General features: G+C 43.3%; 2 protein-coding genes across 6 annotated transcripts in view; one reads left to right on the top strand and one right to left on the bottom strand.

Moving 5' to 3' along the window:
* Positions 1-10995, top strand: part of tp63 (tumor protein p63) — a 35165-nt gene extending 24170 nt beyond the window's left edge. For 3 of the 5 annotated variants that reach the window (XM_044199384.1, XM_044199385.1, XM_044199386.1), the window contains 10 exons: positions 1847-2033; positions 2138-2253; positions 3517-3626; positions 3721-3845; positions 4088-4170; positions 4263-4387; positions 7166-7311; positions 7713-7860; positions 9288-9381; positions 9480-10995. In XM_044199384.1, the coding sequence (XP_044055319.1) occupies positions 1847-2033; positions 2138-2253; positions 3517-3626; positions 3721-3845; positions 4088-4170; positions 4263-4387; positions 7166-7311; positions 7713-7860; positions 9288-9381; positions 9480-9776 (1431 nt within the window). In that variant the 3' untranslated portion in view covers positions 9777-10995. The remainder of the gene's footprint in view (positions 1-1846; positions 2034-2137; positions 2254-3516; positions 3627-3720; positions 3846-4087; positions 4171-4262; positions 4388-7165; positions 7312-7712; positions 7861-9287; positions 9382-9479) is intronic. The other 2 variants (XM_044199387.1, XM_044199388.1) reach the window with 1 other exon arrangement.
* Positions 10996-11513: 518 nt separating this feature from the next.
* On the bottom strand, positions 11514-18435 carry zbtb11 (zinc finger and BTB domain containing 11). Its single transcript, XM_044199383.1, has 10 exons — positions 17893-18435; positions 16970-17220; positions 16614-16845; positions 15527-16539; positions 15060-15380; positions 14558-14972; positions 13020-13137; positions 12764-12922; positions 12482-12657; positions 11514-12357 (listed from the first exon to the last, which is right to left on the bottom strand). The coding sequence occupies exons 1-10, from the start codon at positions 18200-18202 to the stop codon at positions 11816-11818; spliced, it is 3537 nt and encodes a 1178-aa protein (XP_044055318.1). The 5' UTR covers positions 18203-18435; the 3' UTR covers positions 11514-11815.
* Positions 18436-21159: the final 2724 nt, after the last annotated feature.

Here is a 21159-nt window from a genome sequence, read left to right as displayed (position 1 = left end):
GCTGAGCAAACAGCACCAGCAGCACATAGTTGTGTGCTTAAAGTTTGTAGCTTCAGGGCTGGGATGGTTCTCTGGTGTGTGTGTGTGGAAGTTTTAGACAGTAGGATATGATCTAAACAAGCTTTTTTTCTGCCTCTAACATCTTTGATTAGATCGTAGTGCTCTGAGTTGTGCTGTTTTCACCTTCAGCTACACAAAACCAGCACCCTGTATTTATTCAAAACACTACGTACTGACCCTTTCTTTGCACAGCACATCTCTCTTTCTCTTTGCCTCCTAATCTCCTGCTCTCTCTTTTGCTCTTTGCTTGGCTTCACCTCATTTAGCTGATTGACAGAGGCGTACGGGGGGTATCAGGTTAGGAGCGAGGGGACACCTACAGCCATTCATCTTGGGGGGGGGGGAGAAGAAGACCTCTTGGAAAGCTGCTTTGATTTTAAGGAAGAGTCAGTTCAGTCACTGTGTTGACGTATATGTCCCAGAGCTTGAATTGTTCTCATCAGTCACTGTATCAAATTAACTGATGTATTTATGCACAAATCGCAAATCAGAACACTTTTAGATTTCATTTTTATAACCTTACTGTCTGCTTTAACATATAATATCTTAACTTTCTAGCAGTGAATATTAGCAGTACTATGTAGTGCTGTGTCAGTTCATAATGTGCATATCAATAATGAGGTCACTTGAGGAAAGGAGCGTAGCTGAGAATTTGGGTTATTATTAACACACCTTTATTAGTGGATCCCATCTCTGGGTGAAATGCACATCTGTGATGTGTGCAGTTTGTGAGCGAGAGTATGGGAAAGAGAGGTAGTGTTTTGGGTTCGTCCTGATGAAAGAGAAGGTTGTGCCTGGGGAGCAGAGTAGAAAATGTCCGTGCCAAGCTTGTGTAATATTTAAAGTCAGCACAGACAGGTACTGGGATGAGCTCCTTTTCTTTGTAATAATAAGGTGGAATTTTATGTTGCATTGTTGTCAAAAACAGCCCCAAGCGGTTTTTACAATGTTCTCTTTTCTTTACTCAGAAATGAACCTGACAGGAACATTTTCCCCTCCACCCCCACCCAATGTCTCCCGCACATAGAGGATTTAAAGCTGTGCTTACACAGCAGTGATTTGAATGGTTTGTTTACACAGTTGGGTTATGCCTATTAGTAACAATTCAGTTTTTCTGATGGCTTACTGGTTATCAATTCTAACAGTGCCAAGGATCAAGGTACATCCATTATTCATGACTCCTGGCTTACAAACTTGAAAGTGGGCCAGTTTGTATGAGCAACCATCACATTTTGGCACCAGCCATAGATGGCTCTTCTGTAACTCCTGTGATTACTCCTTCATTCCTGTACTCAGAGCTAAAACTGAGTCATTTTCATCCAACCCCACAAGGAAAACTGCACCCAACCTCGAGTAGCGTTAGCTTGCCAGCCTCTTTAGAAGCCCTGTTCTGTATGATGAGTGGCCATCAGATGCTTTAGCAGAATACTCCTCCCTTGAAGATGAAAGCCAAGCCCAGTTTAATTGCTGCTGGAGGGGTCCATTTTATGGCGCTCCACGGAGTCCCAGAGGCTTTCCGTGAGACATCTTTGAGGTTGCCCAATACACACTCGTAGCACCAAAACTTGTGTGTGTGTTTTTTTAAGTAGGTCATAATCACAGTGTTGTCTTTAACCCTTTTTGCTTAAGGGGAAACAGAAGTCCACAGTCCAGGCAACAGGTGTTACGGAGATCGATCTGTGTTTTTCAAATTTAAAAGCCTCAAAACAGTTTGCTTGTGAATTGAATTGAATGTCAATTTATCTGCAGTTTTATGTAATCTTGTCTTGTATTTTCTCCTTTCCAGTACTCAACAGAACTCAAGAAGTTATACTGCCAAATTGCCAAGACATGTCCCATCCAGATCAAAGTCCTGACCACCCCACCACAGGGTGCTGTTATCAGAGCCATGCCTGTTTACAAGAAAGCCGAACATGTGACCGAAGTAGTGAAACGGTGCCCGAACCACGAGCTGAGCCGCGAGTTCAATGACGGTCAGTTCTTTTGATTTATTACAAAACAAACTGTCTCCCATGTTTCACTTCGGTAATCATTGTTTGCCGTCGCCATTTAATGACACGACTCGTGTTGCTTCCAGGTCAGATAGCTCCTCCGAGCCATCTGATCCGCGTGGAGGGAAACAACCACGCCCAGTATGTGGAGGACACCATCACTGGAAGACAGAGTGTATTAGTCCCTTACGAACCTCCCCAGGTGAGCTGTCTGTCATCGTGGAGCGAGGCCAACTGAATGCCCTGTCAGCGACACCTCACCACCTTAGCCCGACTCTGACAGATAGAGCAGTGACAGACTCCGAGCCTTCTGAGAGCCTGGCCTCTCATGTCCAGCTACTCAGTCCTGACACATAGCAACTGCTGTCCCCTGAAGCCCCGCAGTATGAACACTACTTCATCTCAGTGCAGGCCTCAGAAGGAAATAGTCCTGTTTGTTTTATTTTTCTGTGCCATTTTAAACCCATGTGGGTTCTGTAGGTCATACTGCAAGTTATGATATATAATTAAAAGGCACGCTGATCATAAGATCTCATTTCATTCTAGTTCAGGTATCTCCTTTAGAGCTTTAACTCTTCTTTAGAAGGCAGCATCACTTGTGGTTACAAATATGGTTTCATCCTTTTACCCAATAACTTTTTTACTCTATCAGGAAGGTCCCTGATCCAGTGACAGTAAAAGAACAGAATTTAATTAATAAGCAGACACACCTGAATGAGGGTGATGAATCTGTTTTACACTCTCCAGTAGCTGTGATGTTTAAATAATGTGGGAAGAATTATTTTTGTATTTTAGGTAGGCTGAATATAAAATTGTGGTCTGTTGACTCATTCTACGTCTTTATGAGCAAAATCTGGCTGGGGAAAATAAAGGAATTGGGTTGTCCTTGGCTAAAATCTGAAGTCTTTGGATATTTGAAATATATGTGATGAAAGAAAAACGCAACCATTTTTATAAAAATGTAACTAAACACGCTAACACTGCGTTTACACACACATAAATTTAGTTTATTTGTCGTCTTTCTGCGAGTAACCTGAGAGAAACCCGGGTTCTGCAGGAGAAACCTGGTTTCTTGGCCATGTTTCTAGTAGAGCTTTGACATGTGTTCCTCTGCATGACAAAGACTGTAAGAAAAGTATCACTGTAACAGCAGTGTGGAGGAATGAAAGAAAAGATATGTGTCCTTCAATCCAAAGTGGGGCTTAAACGGAAACTGAAATAGATAGAAATAGAAAAACTGTGCTCAAAATATAGCAGCCTCATTTCAACAACAGTGAGTGGGTGGGGAGAATTCACATTAGTGATCGCAGGCTTTACAGTAACCAGGTTATGTCTGCGCATGCAAATGCATTCTCCAGTTTCTTGTCTTAAACTGACTTCAAGAAGAAACCATTTTTTTGTTTGTGTTTCTCTTTGGCGTCACCCAATGATGTCACTCACCGTCAGTGTCCTCCTTTTTTCTCAGGTGGGGACAGAATTTACCACAATTTTGTACAACTTCATGTGCAACTCGAGCTGTGTGGGCGGAATGAACAGACGCCCAATTCTCATCATTGTCACTCTGGAAACCAGAGAGTAAGAGACACTATCATCATAATCCTTACCTGTCAGGCCTCCAGTTCAGCGGTGGATTGTTTCTGACCCGCTGTGTGTCCCTGTCTTCTCCCAGTGGTCAGGTATTAGGCCGCCGGTGCTTCGAGGCCAGGATCTGCGCCTGCCCGGGCCGAGACAGAAAGGCAGACGAGGACAGCATCCGCAAGCAGCACGTAACGGACACCACAAAGGGCAATGACGGTACGAAGCGCCATAAGTAGGGCTGGGGCTGGTGATGGGTTGACGAGCTTCGGCTTCGACATGCTGCCGCTGTCGAGGACCCTCATCCTCTGCGCTCGCTCGCACCCGGTGCTCAGTGAATGCTGCCAAACTCTCTGCCACCTTCTTACTCCTTCCCTCGCTTGTTTCCTCTCCTGCTCTGGCTTATGCGAACTGTTCAGCACATGGCCAGTGGCACTCACACTTTACTCTCTTCTTTTCAGCCTTCCGCGGAGTCTCCCATGGCATACAGATGTCCACCATCAAGAAGAGAAGATCTACAGATGAGGAGGTTTTTTGTTTGCCTGTAAGTGTTATCTTGCTGTTTGAGGGAATTGCTTTAAAACATTGTTCTGAGCCGCTTACTGACCACTGTCTTTCTTTTTTTTTTTCATACAGATCAAAGGCCGTGAAATTTATGAGATTTTGGTAAAAATCAAAGAGTCTCTGGAACTCATGCAGTTCCTGCCGCAGCACACTATAGAGTCATATAGGCAGCAGCAGCAGAATCTCCTTCAGAAACAGTGAGTACCTGTTCAGATTTATAATAAAGTAATGCTTGTTTGTCCTCAGGCTCATTATGAAAGACAGACCTACATTACTTGCAAGGTTCACCCTCCAATTCAAGTGGACTAGTTTTCTTTGTGCTGTTTTTGTAGCTACGCACCCTCGATCTCATTCTTACAGATTGCTCGTTTGCTTGCACTGAACTTTTTGTTTTTGGATGAAATACTTTTGGTTTTGAATAGACTGCAGTGATTTAACTGACTAAACATGACTGACTTGTTTCTGGAAAAGTGGATTGCAGTGATAAAGGCTATGCATGAGATTTCTTGATTCTATTTATTGCTGCCACTGAGGCATTGCAGCTATCAAGTAAAAGCTGATAATAATTGCTCCAAAATGGGTGTTATTCAGTGTTTCCCAACAGCGGAGAGTGTACTTAGAACTTGCTCAATGCTGGCAACTTGGAGGGTGAGCCTTGCATCAAGTAGAGCTGTTTTTTGTTCTCGTCTGTTCTCTCATGGGACATGAGCCAAAGCTGATGAATCGTGACAAATGTACCTGGCTATGCTTTGTTAAGGAGAAGCTTCCAAAGATTCGTGGTAACGCCTTTGGGTGCTTTGCCAGGTTTGCACAACAGCACCCAACAAAATCCGTGCCTCAGCCTCATGTATTCGCTTGAGCATAATTAAAACTCTCAGACGCACATGTTCACACACACTTTTCCTCGTCCACGCCCATTTCACTATAAGCTATGGAAAAGAGGGAGATGGGTGTAAATGATAGTTTGACAGCCCTCTGATGATAATTATTGCTTATGTTATAGTTTCCCATTAAGAGACTGGCAGACTCACAGTGAGATAATGCTTGCATTTGCTGGTTTTTACTTTTGTTTGTTGCTGACTACCTGTTGCTGTCAGGCCATAAAATATTGGTAAATGCTTTTAACAATCATTTAATAAACAGACGTTTAACAAAGTCAAGATGCATTTTAGTGGATTTGTTGAACATATTAGATTCTAAATTCATAATTAATTTAAAATTTGGATATTAGAATGGAAGCTTTTTAAGATTTGGTATATTTGCTTTTCTTTATTGGTTATCATGCATGTTTCTCTTAGTTTTCTGTGTATATTCTTAAAATCCTCATAGCTTGTTACTCTCTTCTGTAATTTACAACTCCTACAATGTTTCCCTCACAGCCTTTGAAATAAAAGGTTCTGTCCTCAGCAAATGTTTCAGGCCTTTTTTCTTTTCCTCCACTGTGTAAATGCTAAATAATGCCAGTCTACACACACCAGTACTGAAATGCTGTGATCTGTGTTTGTAGACTGCCATCTTCTGGACAGTGTTATTAGTGCAGAACATTGATGTTGTATTAACTTACAGCTGTCTGCCACACAAACTTTGTGCAGTTCTTTGTGTGGATCTCTCTTCATCACTGTTTTTTAACTTTTCTGAACCCCTGGGCCTCTCTGGGGTCACTCCTCTCTCCTCCTCTGTCCGTGAGCCCTTATTTCTGCTCTCTCTCTTCTTTCTGGTTCCTCCCTGCAGTCTGATAAAAACCCGCCTTGGTAGCCAGCTTGTGGAACCGGCGGGAGAGCAGAGGCGGCGCTGCAGCTCCTCCTGAAACTCTGCCCCACATTCCTCCTCCTCCTCCTCCTCCTCCTCCTCCTCCTGCCGAGTTACACGGACCTCCTCTCTGTCTCCTTTTCATCAACTTTGATTTTTCTGATCTCCTCTCTTTCTGCCTTTCCCTGGATTCTGCACTGAGGATGTGACACTGAAACTTTGTGTTTTTAAGATCTGTTGCTGCTGCAAGACCATGAAATATCACTATTATCACCAGTATCAGTGACATGTAGGCTGTAGCACTACATGCTGGACAACGCCTCCTGTTTATCCTTGCCTACTGGCTCTACTGAAGTGGCCATTGAAATTCATAGATGATAATTTGTAGACTGATTTGCATGCGATATTTTTGTCCATAAAACAGATATTTTGTAGGGTTACCTGTTGTGATGACATCCTCACTTTGTTCAGATCATCCCTGTTAAATGGCATTTATCTGTTGCATAGAGTCTGTTTGTGAAACGTTCATCCCATTCAGCCTTTTGTGATGGCTGAAGTTGGACAGGAACCAAGCTTAAATGTCTGTTTTTCTATCCTACTTGACTTACTCAGCTTATTCAAGTGAATGTGTTTTGCCTTTGCGTCGTCATGAGAGCTGGACTCACAAAGTCTTTTGGGTTTTGGGGGGAAAGAAACTTTATTATTGAGAGAACTTTTTGCTAATGCTGGTCATGTTTTATAAAGTCACTGCAGGACAGTTTGCGTGTTTGTTTTGAACTTTCCTCAATGAAATGCCTGTGGACAGAGGAAAGTGCAGATGTGCACTCTGTGATGTACGGAGCAGATTTGAACATTTGTGTTTGTGACCATTCTGTTTGAAACAGATTATTTTGTTATTTTTGTGGCTGCTGCACTTTTGTCTGTCAGAACATAATAAATGGCTCTTTTTTTGTTGTTGCTTGAACTCTGTCCTTTACTGCTCTGCTGTTTCATTATTGAAGTATGTGCTCAGTATGAGGAGGAAACCATCTCTATGGGTCCAAAAAAAGTATAGTTACTGTAATATTCTAAAATGCTATTATCAGCTATGTTTAATCAGAGTAATGAACTTTTTCATGTTGTCATTGTTGTTTCCATGAAAGTACAATTCTGACCAGGCCTTTGTCAGTAACTGTGCTGCTGCACGCTGATTGTAACGGCCTGTAACCTCCTCTCTCCCGCCCCAGGACTTCAATGCCGTCTCAGCCCTCCTACGGCTCCTGCTCCCCACCTCACGGAAAAGTCAACAAGCTCCCCTCTGTCAGCCAGCTCATGAACCCCCAGCAGCGTAACACACTCACCCCATCCAGCATGTCTGGAGGCCTGACTGACAGTAAGTGTGCCTCTTTGTTTCTCTTCCTGTCTATCTCAGGCTGTGCCCCCACCTCCCACCCCTTTACCAGTCGTCCCGTCCCTCCTGGGCTTATTGTATACGTATAAAGACAGCATGTCCGGGCAGGCAGGAGGGGACCTGAACACCTCTCAGTCCCCCAGGCCCCCACCCCCTCCCTGACAGAAAGCTTCCTTCTCAAAAAGAATGTGATCCCTGTGAGACTCTCCCGCAGGACCTGTTATGATGCATTATTTGTCATGTTGAGAGTAACCTCTGCATGCCCAACCCCCACCCCCACCCCCACCCCACCCCCTCCCAAATGTCTTTCAGTTGCCGTTACATAATCTCTAAATCCCAAAGCCGTAAAATAAAGCTCACAGTAGCTCCTTTTGTCTCTGCAGTGACTCCTATGATGGGCACTCACATCCCCATGAACGCTGACATGAGTTCTCTGAGCCCCACACACGCACTGCAGCCACAGCTACCCTTGGTGCCTTCCTCCCACTGTACCCCCCCTCCTCCATACCCAATGGACAGCAGCATCTCCAGGTACCTCACCAATCCACAGTGGATATACATCAACATCTTTTCTTTTCCTGAGTTCATTTAGAAATGTATAAATATAATAATAACTTCATTTATAGCACTTTTCAAAAACAACTTGCAAGGCATGAAACCAAGAAATGTATATGCAATAAAAGATAAATAAGATTAAAATAAAGTTCAATTACCTTTTGAAACTAAAAACCAATCCAAATCAAACATGCAGAGCTAGCTTGCCTGATCTCCTCTGAGAGGTTGTTCGAGGAGCCCTGAGTGCAAAGGCCCCATCTCCTTTAGCCTCGCCCCGGGAAGTTAGAGTGTATTTCCCTTCAAAAGTGTGCACCTCCAGAACATCTCTTCAGCAGGTGCTGGACCAAACAGAGACATCGAGGCAGAACGTAGGATCCACACACTGTTCTTTGTTCCCACAACAGGTTTGTGCAACGTTCAGATCTGCATCAGGCACAAAACAGCACTAAACATCACTTTATATATACATTACTGTATATATACGTAGCTTAAATGACGGCAATCTGCAACAGATGACTACTGAAAAGCATCTTTAGAAAACAATGTAATGATCCATAATCAATAACTGAAAAGGAAAGAACGAAAGAAAGAAAATACAAATGAATTGAAGAAAATAAAATTGAAAATAAAATACAGAGATATATATAGAGAAAAAAGATAATGTCTTGCATGTAAGATAAAAGATACGTGCAAGACAATAAAATAAAGAAAAATCAAAACAAAGGTATTAATTTAGTTTGATTTAGTTTGAAATCAAACTCTAAGACCTTTTAGGAAGGATGTGTCAAAAATGTAGCTTTTCAGATGGGTCCCCTGTTAATGCATATATATACGTTATACAGTACATATAAATAAATAAATATATAATGTGCTGTTTTGTGCCTGATGCAGGTCTGATTGATGGAAACGTTGCACAGCAACAGTAAATATAAAAACATTGTGAGAACATAAAACCATGTGCAAATTCTACTTTTTACCTTCACATGTTTCTAAATTTACAGGATATTTTCAAGCCTTGAATACACCAGAAATTTAGCAACCATGCAGGTCTGAGATTGTACAAAAAAAATCTGACATTTTGTTTTACATGTATGAAATGATTTGCCTCAAATATCTTTTGCCTCTATAAAACACTTTCAACACATGTATTAACTCAGAATGAGGTTAACTTTCTTCTCACCACGATCATCATTAACTGAATTGAATTTTGCTTAACGTGCTAAACATTACAGGGAACAGATTGTACAACTTTAGTTTGAAACTTTGATAAAACCAGAGTAAAGGCAAAGTCTTGAGTAGAATTAGTTGATAACTGCAGATACCCAGAGCCAGTATGTTTCATTTGAACATATAAATATTGAACAGCAGTTTGAACCTCTTCTCCTCCTCTGTTCCTCCCACAGCTTCCTTATACGGCTGGGCTGCGCAGGCTGCTTGGACTACTTCACAGCACAAGGCCTAACCAACATCTACCAGATTGAGAACTATAACATGGAGGTGAGCCCTTGCCTATCCCACACCAGTCATTTGATGGGTTAGAGAGAAGAGTGGCTCCCCCTGCGAATACTAACGCTCCCCTGTGTAATGACCATTAGGACCTGTCCAGGCTGAAGATCCCTGCGGAGTTCCAGCACATCATCTGGAAGGGCATCATGGAGCACCGTCAGGCCATGGATTTTTCCCCACCTCCCCACATAGTGCGCACCACCAGCGGGGCCTCCACCGTCAGCGTGGGCTCCTCCGAGGCCCGAGGCGAGCGTGTCATTGACGCCGTGCGCTTCACCCTACGCCAGACCATCTCCTTCCCGCCGCGCGACGAGTGGTCCGACTTCTCCTTCGACCTGGATTCCCGCCGCAACAAACAGCAGCGCATCAAGGAGGAGGGAGAGTGAGACGACCTCTGTCTTCTTCTCAATGTTCCCATTTCTCATTTCACGCCTGCTGTTGGAACATTTCATTTGAAAACCTGGTATTAGTGCAAATACTGCTGAGAACAAATTACATATTCAAATAGACATGCACTTATTTTGATTATTGTTCTGGTTGTCGTTATCGCCGAGGAGAAATAAACGGTGTTGAGCAAAGGTGCATTTTATTATGTTCTAATTTCTTGAGAGCACTTAAGAAATGCTGAGGATTTCAAGATTGCTTTGAGTTTTTAAGTGTTCATGATTCATTCCCATGTTAAAGCATGACTGGAAACAAAGCTTGCATTTTAGGGCTTATTAGGGCTTATATTTCTGCTATGGGCCATAGCAAAAGTGGATTTTAATTAGTAATAGACTTCTAAGTTTTCACCATTATGGTTGTACAAATTAGTCAAGTACACTGGTTTTTATCTGTGGTAGAAGTCAGCATTGATTGTATACATTTCAAACATTTCCTGTCAGAAGTATTATGGCAATTGATGGGCAATTAGTTTTTCTGCTGTACCTTCTATATTTTGCTCTATATTTTGCTTTATGTCTGTTTTGAGACCAATGCATCACCTTTTTGTGTCAGTTTGTGAAGTATGTGTTTAAGTGACGGATGGTCATTCATTTGATGTAGCCATATATAGGCCTAATGCTCTTGACCCAGTGTTTTACAGTAAAATACTATGACTGATGTCTTGTGTTTGTTCTTGTTGTTTTACTGCTGTGCATAAGCGGTTGTAATTGCATTTTAAGAGCAGGCTTTTGCTCTTGCAGTGGATGCCTAGCACAAGTATTTTTTTTTTTAATTCATGAACCATGTTTTGGTAGAGGTTTATTTCATTTGTTAACTGGCCAAAACCTATTATATAAATGTATATAAATTTGTATAGTTCTTATCTTGAAAGTCTCCCTAAATAAAATGCATGATTTTCATCATGGAACAAGCATACTAATGTGAATATTGCCTGGTAGCTTTACCAGTAAGAACAATGTTTGTATTAATTCAAAGTGCATACAGTATGTGTGTACCCTACACTAGCCCATGTTCAACTTTGTTTTCAGTAGCCAGCATTGTTAGAAAGCAGAAAACATTTTCATATTTTTGTACAATGTATTGTAAATATGTTGCAATATACCAAGGGTATTTTGATATAAATCTGAAATAAATATCCATACTTGCTGTATTGCATGTTAATACTCCTTTGTGTCAAATTATTTTAAGTGTGGTTCATTGAAATATGAATTCCTCTTTACAAACACTATCAAAAAGGTTAAACCGCCAACCACAATTCTTTTAAGGTCTCTGAAACGTTCTGCATTTTATTAGATTATCAACGTCTCTGACGTGTATGAAATTGGTAGATTTGATTTTGATTTGAGGGTTGAATCTAACTAATTCGATTTTTCAGTATTACATTCCTGTTGAAATCATCTAAATGATGATTTAAACCAGTTAGCATTGCAACTTCTAAAGTACCTTTGAGTGCAAAGGAATATGTTCCTACAAACATAACAGCATGTAACTGTAGCAATGACGGTGAGATGACCAACAAATGTAGACTTTTTTTTTGTGCTAATCTTTCAAGCCGACACTAGGGGGAGTAAAGAACCCACAGCCATGATGACTGCAGCACTAAAAGTTTGCTAGTGACGTCTCACAGCTTTTCTCTGTCAGCAACAAAAGCAATAAGGCGGAGACGTGACGAGATGAAGTACATTTAGCCACTTCTACCTTTATTTCTCATGAGTGCCAAATTTCATAGATCTTTAACTCATCAATTATTCTTGTTACTGTATATCTAACTATTTACATACAACACAGAAATGCGAATGTGTGCGCACACGCACAACTCATCCAACACACAGTTCTGGGCTGAACAGAGAGCGAATACTTCACTCATGGTTCACTTACGGTATTTACATTCTCAAAAAAATAGTAATCTTTTTACATTGTGTTACATTTTATACAGACTGTGAGAAACAATGTGATCAGTCTGTGTGGGAATCCTGTTGAGTTACTCGACCTCGGCCATGTGAGCGACCTCCACCTCCATGGTCTGAATCACCTCGGGCGCTTCCTCAATCTTGCCCCCTGTGAGGGCCTGCTGGGCCAGGACGTAGTTCACAACCTGCATGATGCCCTGATCTGAGAGCGTCGCCACCGAGCCGTCGCTCGCAGCCTCAACAGCCTCAACAGCCTGCACGGCTTCCACCGTCTCCTCTGTGATCAGCACCGTCTCTATCTCCTCCGAGGGCGGCTGCTGGGCCGGCCGGAGCTCCGGAGGCAGCTCTGACGCCAGGATGCTGACTGCGTGCTCCACCTGGGTGCCCTGGTTGTGGAACTGGAGGGTGTCCTTCTCCAGCATGATCTTCCCGGGGAGGTTGTCCCCATGGTACTTGGCCATGTGTTTGCGTAGAGTGCGTGCATCGATGTGGGCCTCCTGGCACATGGGGCACACGTACGGCCGCTCTCCTGTGTGCGTGCGAACGTGACGCTTGAGAGAACGGGCGTCGGCCCAGGCAACGCCACAAGTGAGACATTCAAAAGGCTTCACTCCTAGAAGAGAGGAGGGGGAAGAAAAAACGATCAGCACTGTCAAAAGCAAATCATATAAATGAACTTCCACAAACACAGGACCGCGCCAGGATTTAGACTCTCCCGGTCATGTTCGGAGTCTTACCCTGGTGGTTGTTGACGTGGCGTCTGTACTCTCTGAGCTGAGTGAACTTTCTTCCACACTGCTCGCACTCCCTCTCCAGGTTCTGCTTTACTCGCCCCTTCTTCCCATGCGTAGCTTTCTTCACGTGCCTCCTGAACAGTGCCTTCTCAAAGAACTCCTTCCCACACACATTACACCTGAGGAGACAAATAAAACGTGATTTAATACGCAGATTCCAGCCCACCAAACAGATGTCCTGCATGCCACGTTAACAAAAGCGGACTTCGGTTCCGTTAGACTTACTTAAACGGCTCCGCCACACTGTGGGACTTGACATGGGAGTACCAGTCCTTCTTCCAGCTGTAGCATTTCCCACACACCTGGCACTGGAACGGCTTCAGGCCCATGTGCTTGTTCATGTGCTGCTGGAGATCTTTTGCTTCATAGAACCGCTTGTCACAGCTGCAGGTAACATGAGAAAACACATTTAAACATCATCTCGATTAATACCTTGTCCCATGGCGCATGAATCATTAAAGAGAGACGAACAGTTACTCACTGAGCACAAGCAAATGGACGGACGTCGGGTTTGGGCTGGTGCTTCTTCAGGTGTTTGCTCAAAGCTGAGGCTCGATGGAAAGTTGCTCCACATGTGTTGCATAGGTACTTTGATTCACCTGTTACAGGAATTCATGGTAAATGGTGAAAACAGACACAAATATCTGGTTGAATTTACAGTCTCATCTGAGAAAAGGGTCCGTTTACCATCCTTACAAAAAAAAAAAATGCCCTCACTTGCCATTAGTGTTGTCCCGCCATGCAGATAGTTTTGGATTTATCCACACTGGTTTTAAGATATCCGTCTCTCTCACATTTCTACCTCCCCCCCAATACAGTGGTGGGCGAACAGATTTGTTCTTAAAAGGTTTTGTGCGAGAGATTTAAGAGAAGTTGCATTCACCAATGTTCCTCGTATATCGAATGTTCTTGTAGGCCTGTTCACTATATTTTCTCAATTATGCAGTGCGCGGCCAAGTTGCTCTTATAAGTAGGAATACGGAAGATCTACTGTTAAGGAAATGGCTTTCTGACGGCAAGGTAAAGCGCTGAAAATTTAGTGTACACTTGAACTAATATTGCATTTTTTTCAGCGGGCCTTCTTTTAGTTGCGCTAAAATCCGTTTCGCTGCTGACCCTGTCCACAGCAGTACATTGCTTTGCTTCGGTGACTATGGATAAATACCTCATACAGCCCCACTTCAATCAACCTCAACTATCCCTTTACGAATCATAATCCCTGAATCTGAATGGATGTTTAAATGTGTTAAATGAATATTCGGTTCACCGCATCATCAGCATGGCAATTAACTGAGTGGTTCACCAATGCTTTTTTGTTTTTCAACAGTTCAGTAGTTGTTAGGAAAATTCTCTCATGTAAGTCACTGTCTAAAGGAACACCATGTGTAAAATCACCTGCTGTGTAATATTCTCTAGTCCATCTCTGCGACCGCTTCGACTTAACCGCCCCCCCCATTAATGTCATGGGCTGTGTTTACAACATGTTTTAGTATCTGATTTTATGTCAAGCTATTTTCTCTTTATCTCTGTCACACTACAGCGCTGCTCTGATGACATGTTGTTGGCAGCTGTACTATTAATATTTTCTAACTGTTTCAGGTCCCCTGATACGACTACTGACACTACATTTGTGATGGTTTAATCTGCTGATTTCCAACAACAGGACTTGAAATTATTATTTTTTATTCTTGGGTAACAATACCAAAATGTTCTTGAATGAGGTCAATGTCCCTAATACTCTGGATAATTCACAGAATTAGATGGGGACACCTTTCATTGAAACAATTTTATACTGCAGCAATGGACCCTGCTGTTCACCCTATACTGTTGATTTTTTTCATTGTCATTTTTCTATGCTGTGAGCGCCAAGAAAAATATTCTATTCACCTCCAAAACCTGGACAAATGAAAGCAAAACTATCTGCACTATCTAGACACCAAATACATAAATATTTGTTTTGTAATTTGGATGAGCGGACTCTTGAAGGATAATGACTTCAGTTCTGCAGTCTGCACTGACCTGTATGAAGGCTGGTGTGCTCCTCCATGCTCCGCTTGCTCACAAAAGACTTCTTACAGTATACACACTGGAACTGTTTGGTGACGTCGTGCAGCGCTCTGTGCATCTTCAGGCTGTGTTTGTGGGCGAACGTCTTGCCACAGACCTTGCAGGAGTGAGGCCGCACGCCCGTGTGATTCAGCATGTGGATCCGCAGGGAGTAGAGCTTCGGTAAGGTCTTCCCGCAGATGTCGCACACAAATTCTCTTTTGGTGTGTGGAGACAGAGTCTTCTCATCCAGCTCGCTGTCTGCCTTGCCCTCAGAGCTCTGTTCTACTGAGGGTTTGGTGATGGGTGCTCGCTGGCTGCTCTGCTGCTTGTGTCGGGCCAGGTGGGCGCGGAGTGAGGCGGCGTACTGGAACTCCTTACTACACAGCTACAAGGACACAGAAACACCCCGGTCAAAACATTTTCACAACATTAACAACTGAACGTGACAGCCTGACCAACAACTAATACTTACGCTGCACTTGTATCCACGAGCTTTCTCGTGTTTTAATGTGTGCATGATGAGAGAGTAGCGTCTTTGGAAGGACATGCCGCACTCAGAGCATGTGTGCTCTCCATCGGCAGCGCTCTCTGCTGGGGTTTGATCCTGCTTGGTTCCGGTCTCTGGCTCTGCCACCTTGATCCCAGCCTCGTCTGTGCTGAGCTCTGCTGCCGTCACGCTCTCCACTGCGCTGGCCTCTGGATCTGCCCCCGATTCAGACACAGACTGTCCTTCACCTTGAGTCTCCACTGGCTGCTTTGGTGGTCTTCCCCTCTTACCTGGCCTCGGACCCAACTAAAAACACATTCATGTTCAATATATATATATATATATATATATATATATATATATATATATATATATATATATATCTTTCTTAACAAAACGTGTGAAAAAACAACCATTTATATACAATGGCTTATTCAAATGTAATGATGTACCTTAGGGGTGGCGGCACGCGGTGGGGTTGAACCTTTCTTTCCCTCCTCTTCATCCTCCAGCCCCATATGTAAACGCGCATAACCGCCCTCAGCAATAGAGCGCTGCCTGAGTCGTCTTTTGTTGGGGTCATCTGATGTCATCTCCTGCTTGTCTCCATGGCTTTCATCAGCAGAGGGGTCCTCCTCCTCCAGTGGAATGAACTCCTCTACCTCCACCTCCTTCTTCACCTTGGCTGGACGCCCTCGTTTACGTTTCTGGGGTGTAGGTGCTGATTCTACCTTCTCCTGAGGCGACGTCACTGCTTCAGAGGCGGCTGCAGATGCCAGTTTGATGACCTCTGAGGGGCTCACTTTGTCTGGGTCCACATTTATAATAAAGGTTCCTGCTTCAGCGACCTGTGGCTGCTCCATCGCCAGGCAGGCCGACACCACAGCGAGAGACTCGCTGGCTCCAGCCTGTCCACTGTGGGTGACCACAGTCATCGTCTCCCCCTCCAGTCCTTCTGCACTGCGTGAGATAAGAGTGACAGTCTCTCCTGGCTCAGCCTGTCCACTGTGAGTGATCAGAGTCACGGTTTCATTTTGTCCTGCCTCCCCATGATGCACTTTATCTCCCTCTACTGCTTCAGTGACAACTGTCTTCGGCTGCTGGATGAAGGCCTCTTCAGCAGGTGCAACAAACGCTAAGGGCTCGCCCGTTACAGCAACACCACTGTGGGTGACCACCGCCCTGCCATCACTCTGTATGGTGACCATGTAGGCGCCAGACTCATCCTTTAAGCCCTCCTGAGAAGCCGGCTGGCTCGACACCACGGTGTGCACATCGCCTCTCTGATACACCGTTAGCTTCTGCTCCTCCACCTGCTTATGCACAGACTCACATATCTGCAGCACCTCTGTCATCAGCAAATGCCGGGCTAGGTTAGCAATATCTGCCATTATGCAGAAATTAAACGTAAGCAAGGAAGTGTACGCAAAATCCAACAGCGGGAGGAAGCTGGCTTTGGTGAAACCTGGAGAGAGAAGAATGAAGGTTAAAACTGAGCAGCTGTGCAAAACACAGAAAACGTCAGAAACAAGGTCTCACCAGAGAGGTCGACCACAGCTTCATGTGTGGAGGCAGCCCCCTTCTCAAAAAAGAGCTCATTGAAGTATTCGCTGCATGCTGCCAGTACAGCTTTGTGTGCGCGGTACTCCTCTCCTTCGATCAGTAGAGTGATGTCACAGAATTGATTGCTGAGGCGCTGCTGGTTGAGTTTGTCCAACATGGTTTGGCTGTGTTTGGGCAGGAACTGATTCACCTCACCTTTGCTGTCCACCTGGAAATAGCACACACACACACACACACACAATACACACCAACAAACGACTCCATTAACAAAAGACTCAATTGCAGGAGAAGCAATATGATACCTTACACAAAAACAAATCTGTGAAACATACAAAGACCAGTTCGTGCTTGGCCATCGTCTTGGCCAACTTGGATCTCAGCTGACAAGTTGGGTCAGTGAGGAATAAACTATCATCTCCCTCTTCTTCCTCCTCTTCCTCGTCCTCCTCATCATTCACGTTGGCAGCCGCCTTGCGTCTCCCCGGCCGGGAGAACAGTCGAGGTCCAGAGCCGTCATCAGCACTCCGCCTGCTCTGACACTGAGCACACTCTCTGATGTGGTCTTTGACATTCTTCAGGATACCTGAAGGCGTCAAAAATAAAAGGACACGTCACTCACAGTGACAACGCCATCATTGTAAACTACTCCAATCAAAATTTGGGCTGCAGAACTAAATTATTTTCATTATCTGACAGTTATTTGCCCATCTTAATTGCCCAGGCCCAATGTGTTCACACTGCTTGTTTTGTCTGATTAACAGTCAAAATCCCAAATATATTACATTTTCTATCATAGAAGACTAAGAAAACGGGAAAACATTGACTGAAACCATGAATTTTTAGCATTTTTTCCTTAATTAGATATCAATATTTGCCCCTAGTACATTTTTTGTATTTATTTTCTCTTCCTGTGTGTAGAGATGTAGACTGTTTGAAAAGTCAGAGTGGTGCATGCACGTGCAATCAGATGGTTAGTCAAGTTATCCAATGTCATTTAGCAACTTCCCGTCCGTCTCGTGGTCTTTATACGTACTTAAATTAATTCTCAATACTGCGGATTAAACGGTCCAAGGACAAATACAGCTCTAACTAACCGCTAGATGGAGACAGAGAGTAACTCTGTATCGATGTGACGGGTGGCGTATTTTTTTTTATACAGGCTTATGTTTACACCGGTTCACCAGCTGATTTAATTATCTAACAGTGACTAACGTTATATCTACGTAGATACTGTGGCTTGGCTTCAGTATCTTACCTCTCCACCAGTAATTCTGAGAGATAGACTCCCAGGTGAGTTGCTGGTTGAGGTGCTCCCCTCCTTCAGTAATGTGCGCCTCGTTGATAAGTTCCTTCCTCCGGCCGTCCTGCAGCACCACCTCCAGCTCTGTGAAGTCATTCTGGCCCTTCAGTCGACGCTGATAAAACAAAGTCCCGTTCCGCACAACGTAGCAGGTAGCCGCTTTGCGTATTTTTCTTTTGGTATTGCCAGGCGTCCCCGGCGCATATGGCTCCCGTTCATCAGTCAGATAGCGTATGATGGCCAAGTAGCTTTCTTCGCACGACATGTCTCAGCTGACCCGCGTTTTCCACGCTGAATGATGAATTTATTTCGAAGAGGCGGGCCCTCTTCGGCTTATAAAAGTGTGATATAAATTTTATACGGCGCTCAGATAGTAGATAACGTGAAATAGAAATGCCACAACAACATTTCAAATTGTTTCCTAAGGTGGAACTGCAGTTTGTAACCGTCAGGGTAGACTTGCCCGAACAGACAAAATGGCTGCTGCACAACCGGAATTTGCGTAAGCAATGGCGGAAGCACGTCGTGAGCATTATCCGCCACAAGAGGGGGCAATGTGCAAACTTATGCCACCGTAGAAAGGCAACACTCTCATGGTCACTTTAGAATTTTTTCAAGTTATTTTTATAAGTAGGCTATCATTATTTGATTTTGTCCTTATTTCTGGCAGTTATGTTTCTCAGTTTTATTGTAATGAACTAAGGTAATGACAAAATGACATATACTATATATATCTCTGCAGTAGTAGTAGTAGTCCTTCATTTTTTACTCTGGAACTGTTGGTCTCAAGTTAGATTGACTCAACCAGATCTCCTATCCATTGTGGCAGTCCCATGTATGAGTTAAATAAAGAAATATTGCAGAATCTAAAGGTAAATTAATTTGGAGGCAGTCGTAGCGCTAAATTATACTCCAGTGGTTGAGTAAAAGTGTGTAACTACTCTTCCAGTAACATATTAACTGCATACTTGCATACATGGTACATGTTTGGAGACGGTGCAATTAAACCAGACTGATTCCAGTTCAAATGAGTCCTTTAATGGCTTAAGCATCCTGCCAATAATATACACATATAAGAAAGTGGGGGCACACTCCCGTGTGAGTCCCTTGAGTCAAAGGCAGGTTCATTTGAGTTGAAAGTTTTAAGGCAGCAGTTTATATTTCTGACTTCCACCTGGACCCCGAAATCATTTAGTCAGACTCTCCTTTTCACTGTCCAAGGTGAAATCCAAGGATGATCGAACATTTTCCATTGTTCCCCCCAGCTGTGGAACAGTTTACCTCTCACTGTCAGGTTTTCCCTCACTGTTGGCATTTTAAATCCTGTCTAAAGACCTATTTTTTACATTAGCTTTTCAGTCTACACAACCATTTGCTGCATTATTAAATAAAGCTGGGTTGATTGGCATTACATTAGTATCACTTGCTTTTTTTTTTTCAAGTGATCAAAATCGTGAGTCAAGTGAGATGAGGTTTTGATTCATTTCCTATATGAAAGTATTTTTTGTGTGTGATATTTGTCACTATGAAAGCAGGTTACTTGAAGAACACCCCACAGAGTTCATACATGGATACTCTTGCTTGTAGGCAACATTAAAGACCACATGTTCCCATATGTCCATAGAAACACATGAAATCAGCTTTTCAGCTCTAATATTTGGCACTGAAGAGATCAGGCCTAGTTTTGCATAATTAGCTTGACAGAAGTGTCGATAAGCTAACCCTCTCAATGGTGGAGATAAGTCATATATCTGTGTGTACTGTACACAACACATTCCACATTAGCTTCAGTTATGGGACAAGCATCCCGAGTGTCATTTATCACCTCCGCTCTTTAGATAAAAAGTCTTTCCAACAGGGCCAGCTCTCTGAGATTTGAAAGAAATGAGATAAAAGTTACATTTTCAAAAACAAAGCACAGTTTACGTTTTTTCATACATACAGGGTCTGATACAATACTGACGTCTGAGAGGAAATTCTCTTTTTGTTTTCATCCTCCACACCGAGGTCAGAGAGCAGAGACATGAAGAGAATGATACTCTCGTGGGTGGTGGGGATTTCTCAGTACAGGGGCATGAAACCAGCCTCTTAAAAGATGCTCCATCCTAACCACTTACTGATGTTTTGATTATTAATGATTACTGATTGTTTTCATTATCGATTAGTGTATCAAATATATTTTCAAATAAGTGATTAATCACTGAATCTTCCCACCATGCTATCGGCTCTGTGAGGCTGTACACAGCTAACGGCAACATGCTAACATGCTCACAATGACAATGCTAACATGCAGATGGTTTTTATGTTCACCATCTTGGTTTAGCATGTCAGCATGCTAACACTTGCTATTAAGCAAAGCCACAAAGTACGAAAAGTAAGTAAGAAAAGTCAGGGGATCCACAAAGTAATTAAAATTCATCCTGAGAGGGACATGAAGGTCTGTTCCAAATTTCATGGCAATCTATCCAATAATTGTTGAAATACTTAAGGCTGGACCAAAGTGGTGGACCGGCCCGACATTGCCATCCCTGGAGCCACGGCGCTAGCGTGGCTAAAAAAAATTGCTCATCACAAGATCTCAGAGCCCAAGGTGACCTCTTCAGTTTACTTGTTTTGTCTGTCCACCGCACCAAAACCCCAAAGATATTCAGGTTATAATGATAATCAACAGAGCAAACAGCAAGACTTAAGATTAGAGAGGCTGGAATCAGTGGAAATCTGACTTGGTACCATAAATGCTTTAAGGTTTAAGGGAACAGGCCTTTCAGGCAACTTAGAAACCTTCATTGACAGTTTCAGGTTGCTTTTTGATCCCCCACGATAAAATTAAGGGAGCGAGTGTCACACACAGATGAACTGAAAGAAACACTGCATTTCAATCCTCTGCTCTAGAGTTGCACTGACTGTCCATAGTGTGGCACTACAACCCTTGTGTGACTGTATGTCACAGTTTAAATACCACTAAGCTGTTGTTTCTGAATAACTCTGACCTGGAGGGAGGGGAGGGGGCGACACATCATTTGTTGCTCAACCATGTGTCACATACCAAACCTGACAACAAACACTGGTCCGTAACTGTCACACCACTGCATTCCAGCATTCAGAGTTACACTGACTGCACCAAGGACACATTACAGTTACAGCTCAAACTAAAGTCTGGTATTGTTACTGCTCCCCTGGAAAGGACTTTTGGGGATGGATATTTATTTACTTGTTACCTGG

This window comes from Siniperca chuatsi, linkage group LG6 (assembly GCF_020085105.1).
Source record: "Siniperca chuatsi isolate FFG_IHB_CAS linkage group LG6, ASM2008510v1, whole genome shotgun sequence".
Classification (NCBI taxonomy): Eukaryota; Metazoa; Chordata; class Actinopteri; order Centrarchiformes; family Sinipercidae; genus Siniperca; species Siniperca chuatsi.
This window is presented reverse-complemented; position numbering and strand designations above follow the sequence as displayed.

Bases quoted from the DNA above. Each gene is read 5' to 3' on its own strand.
- zbtb11 (XM_044199383.1), bottom strand. From the start codon at position 18,202: ATGTCGTGCGAAGAAAGCTACTTGGCCATCATACGCTATCTGACTGAT. The intron at 16,540-16,613 runs GTGAGACCTTGT...TTCTCTCTCCAG, and splicing joins AGCTGTGGTCGACCTCTCTG to GTTTCACCAAAGCCAGCTTC. The intron at 15,381-15,526 runs GTACATCATTAC...ATGTGTTTTTAG, and splicing joins CGCGTGCCGCCACCCCTAAG to TTGGGTCCGAGGCCAGGTAA.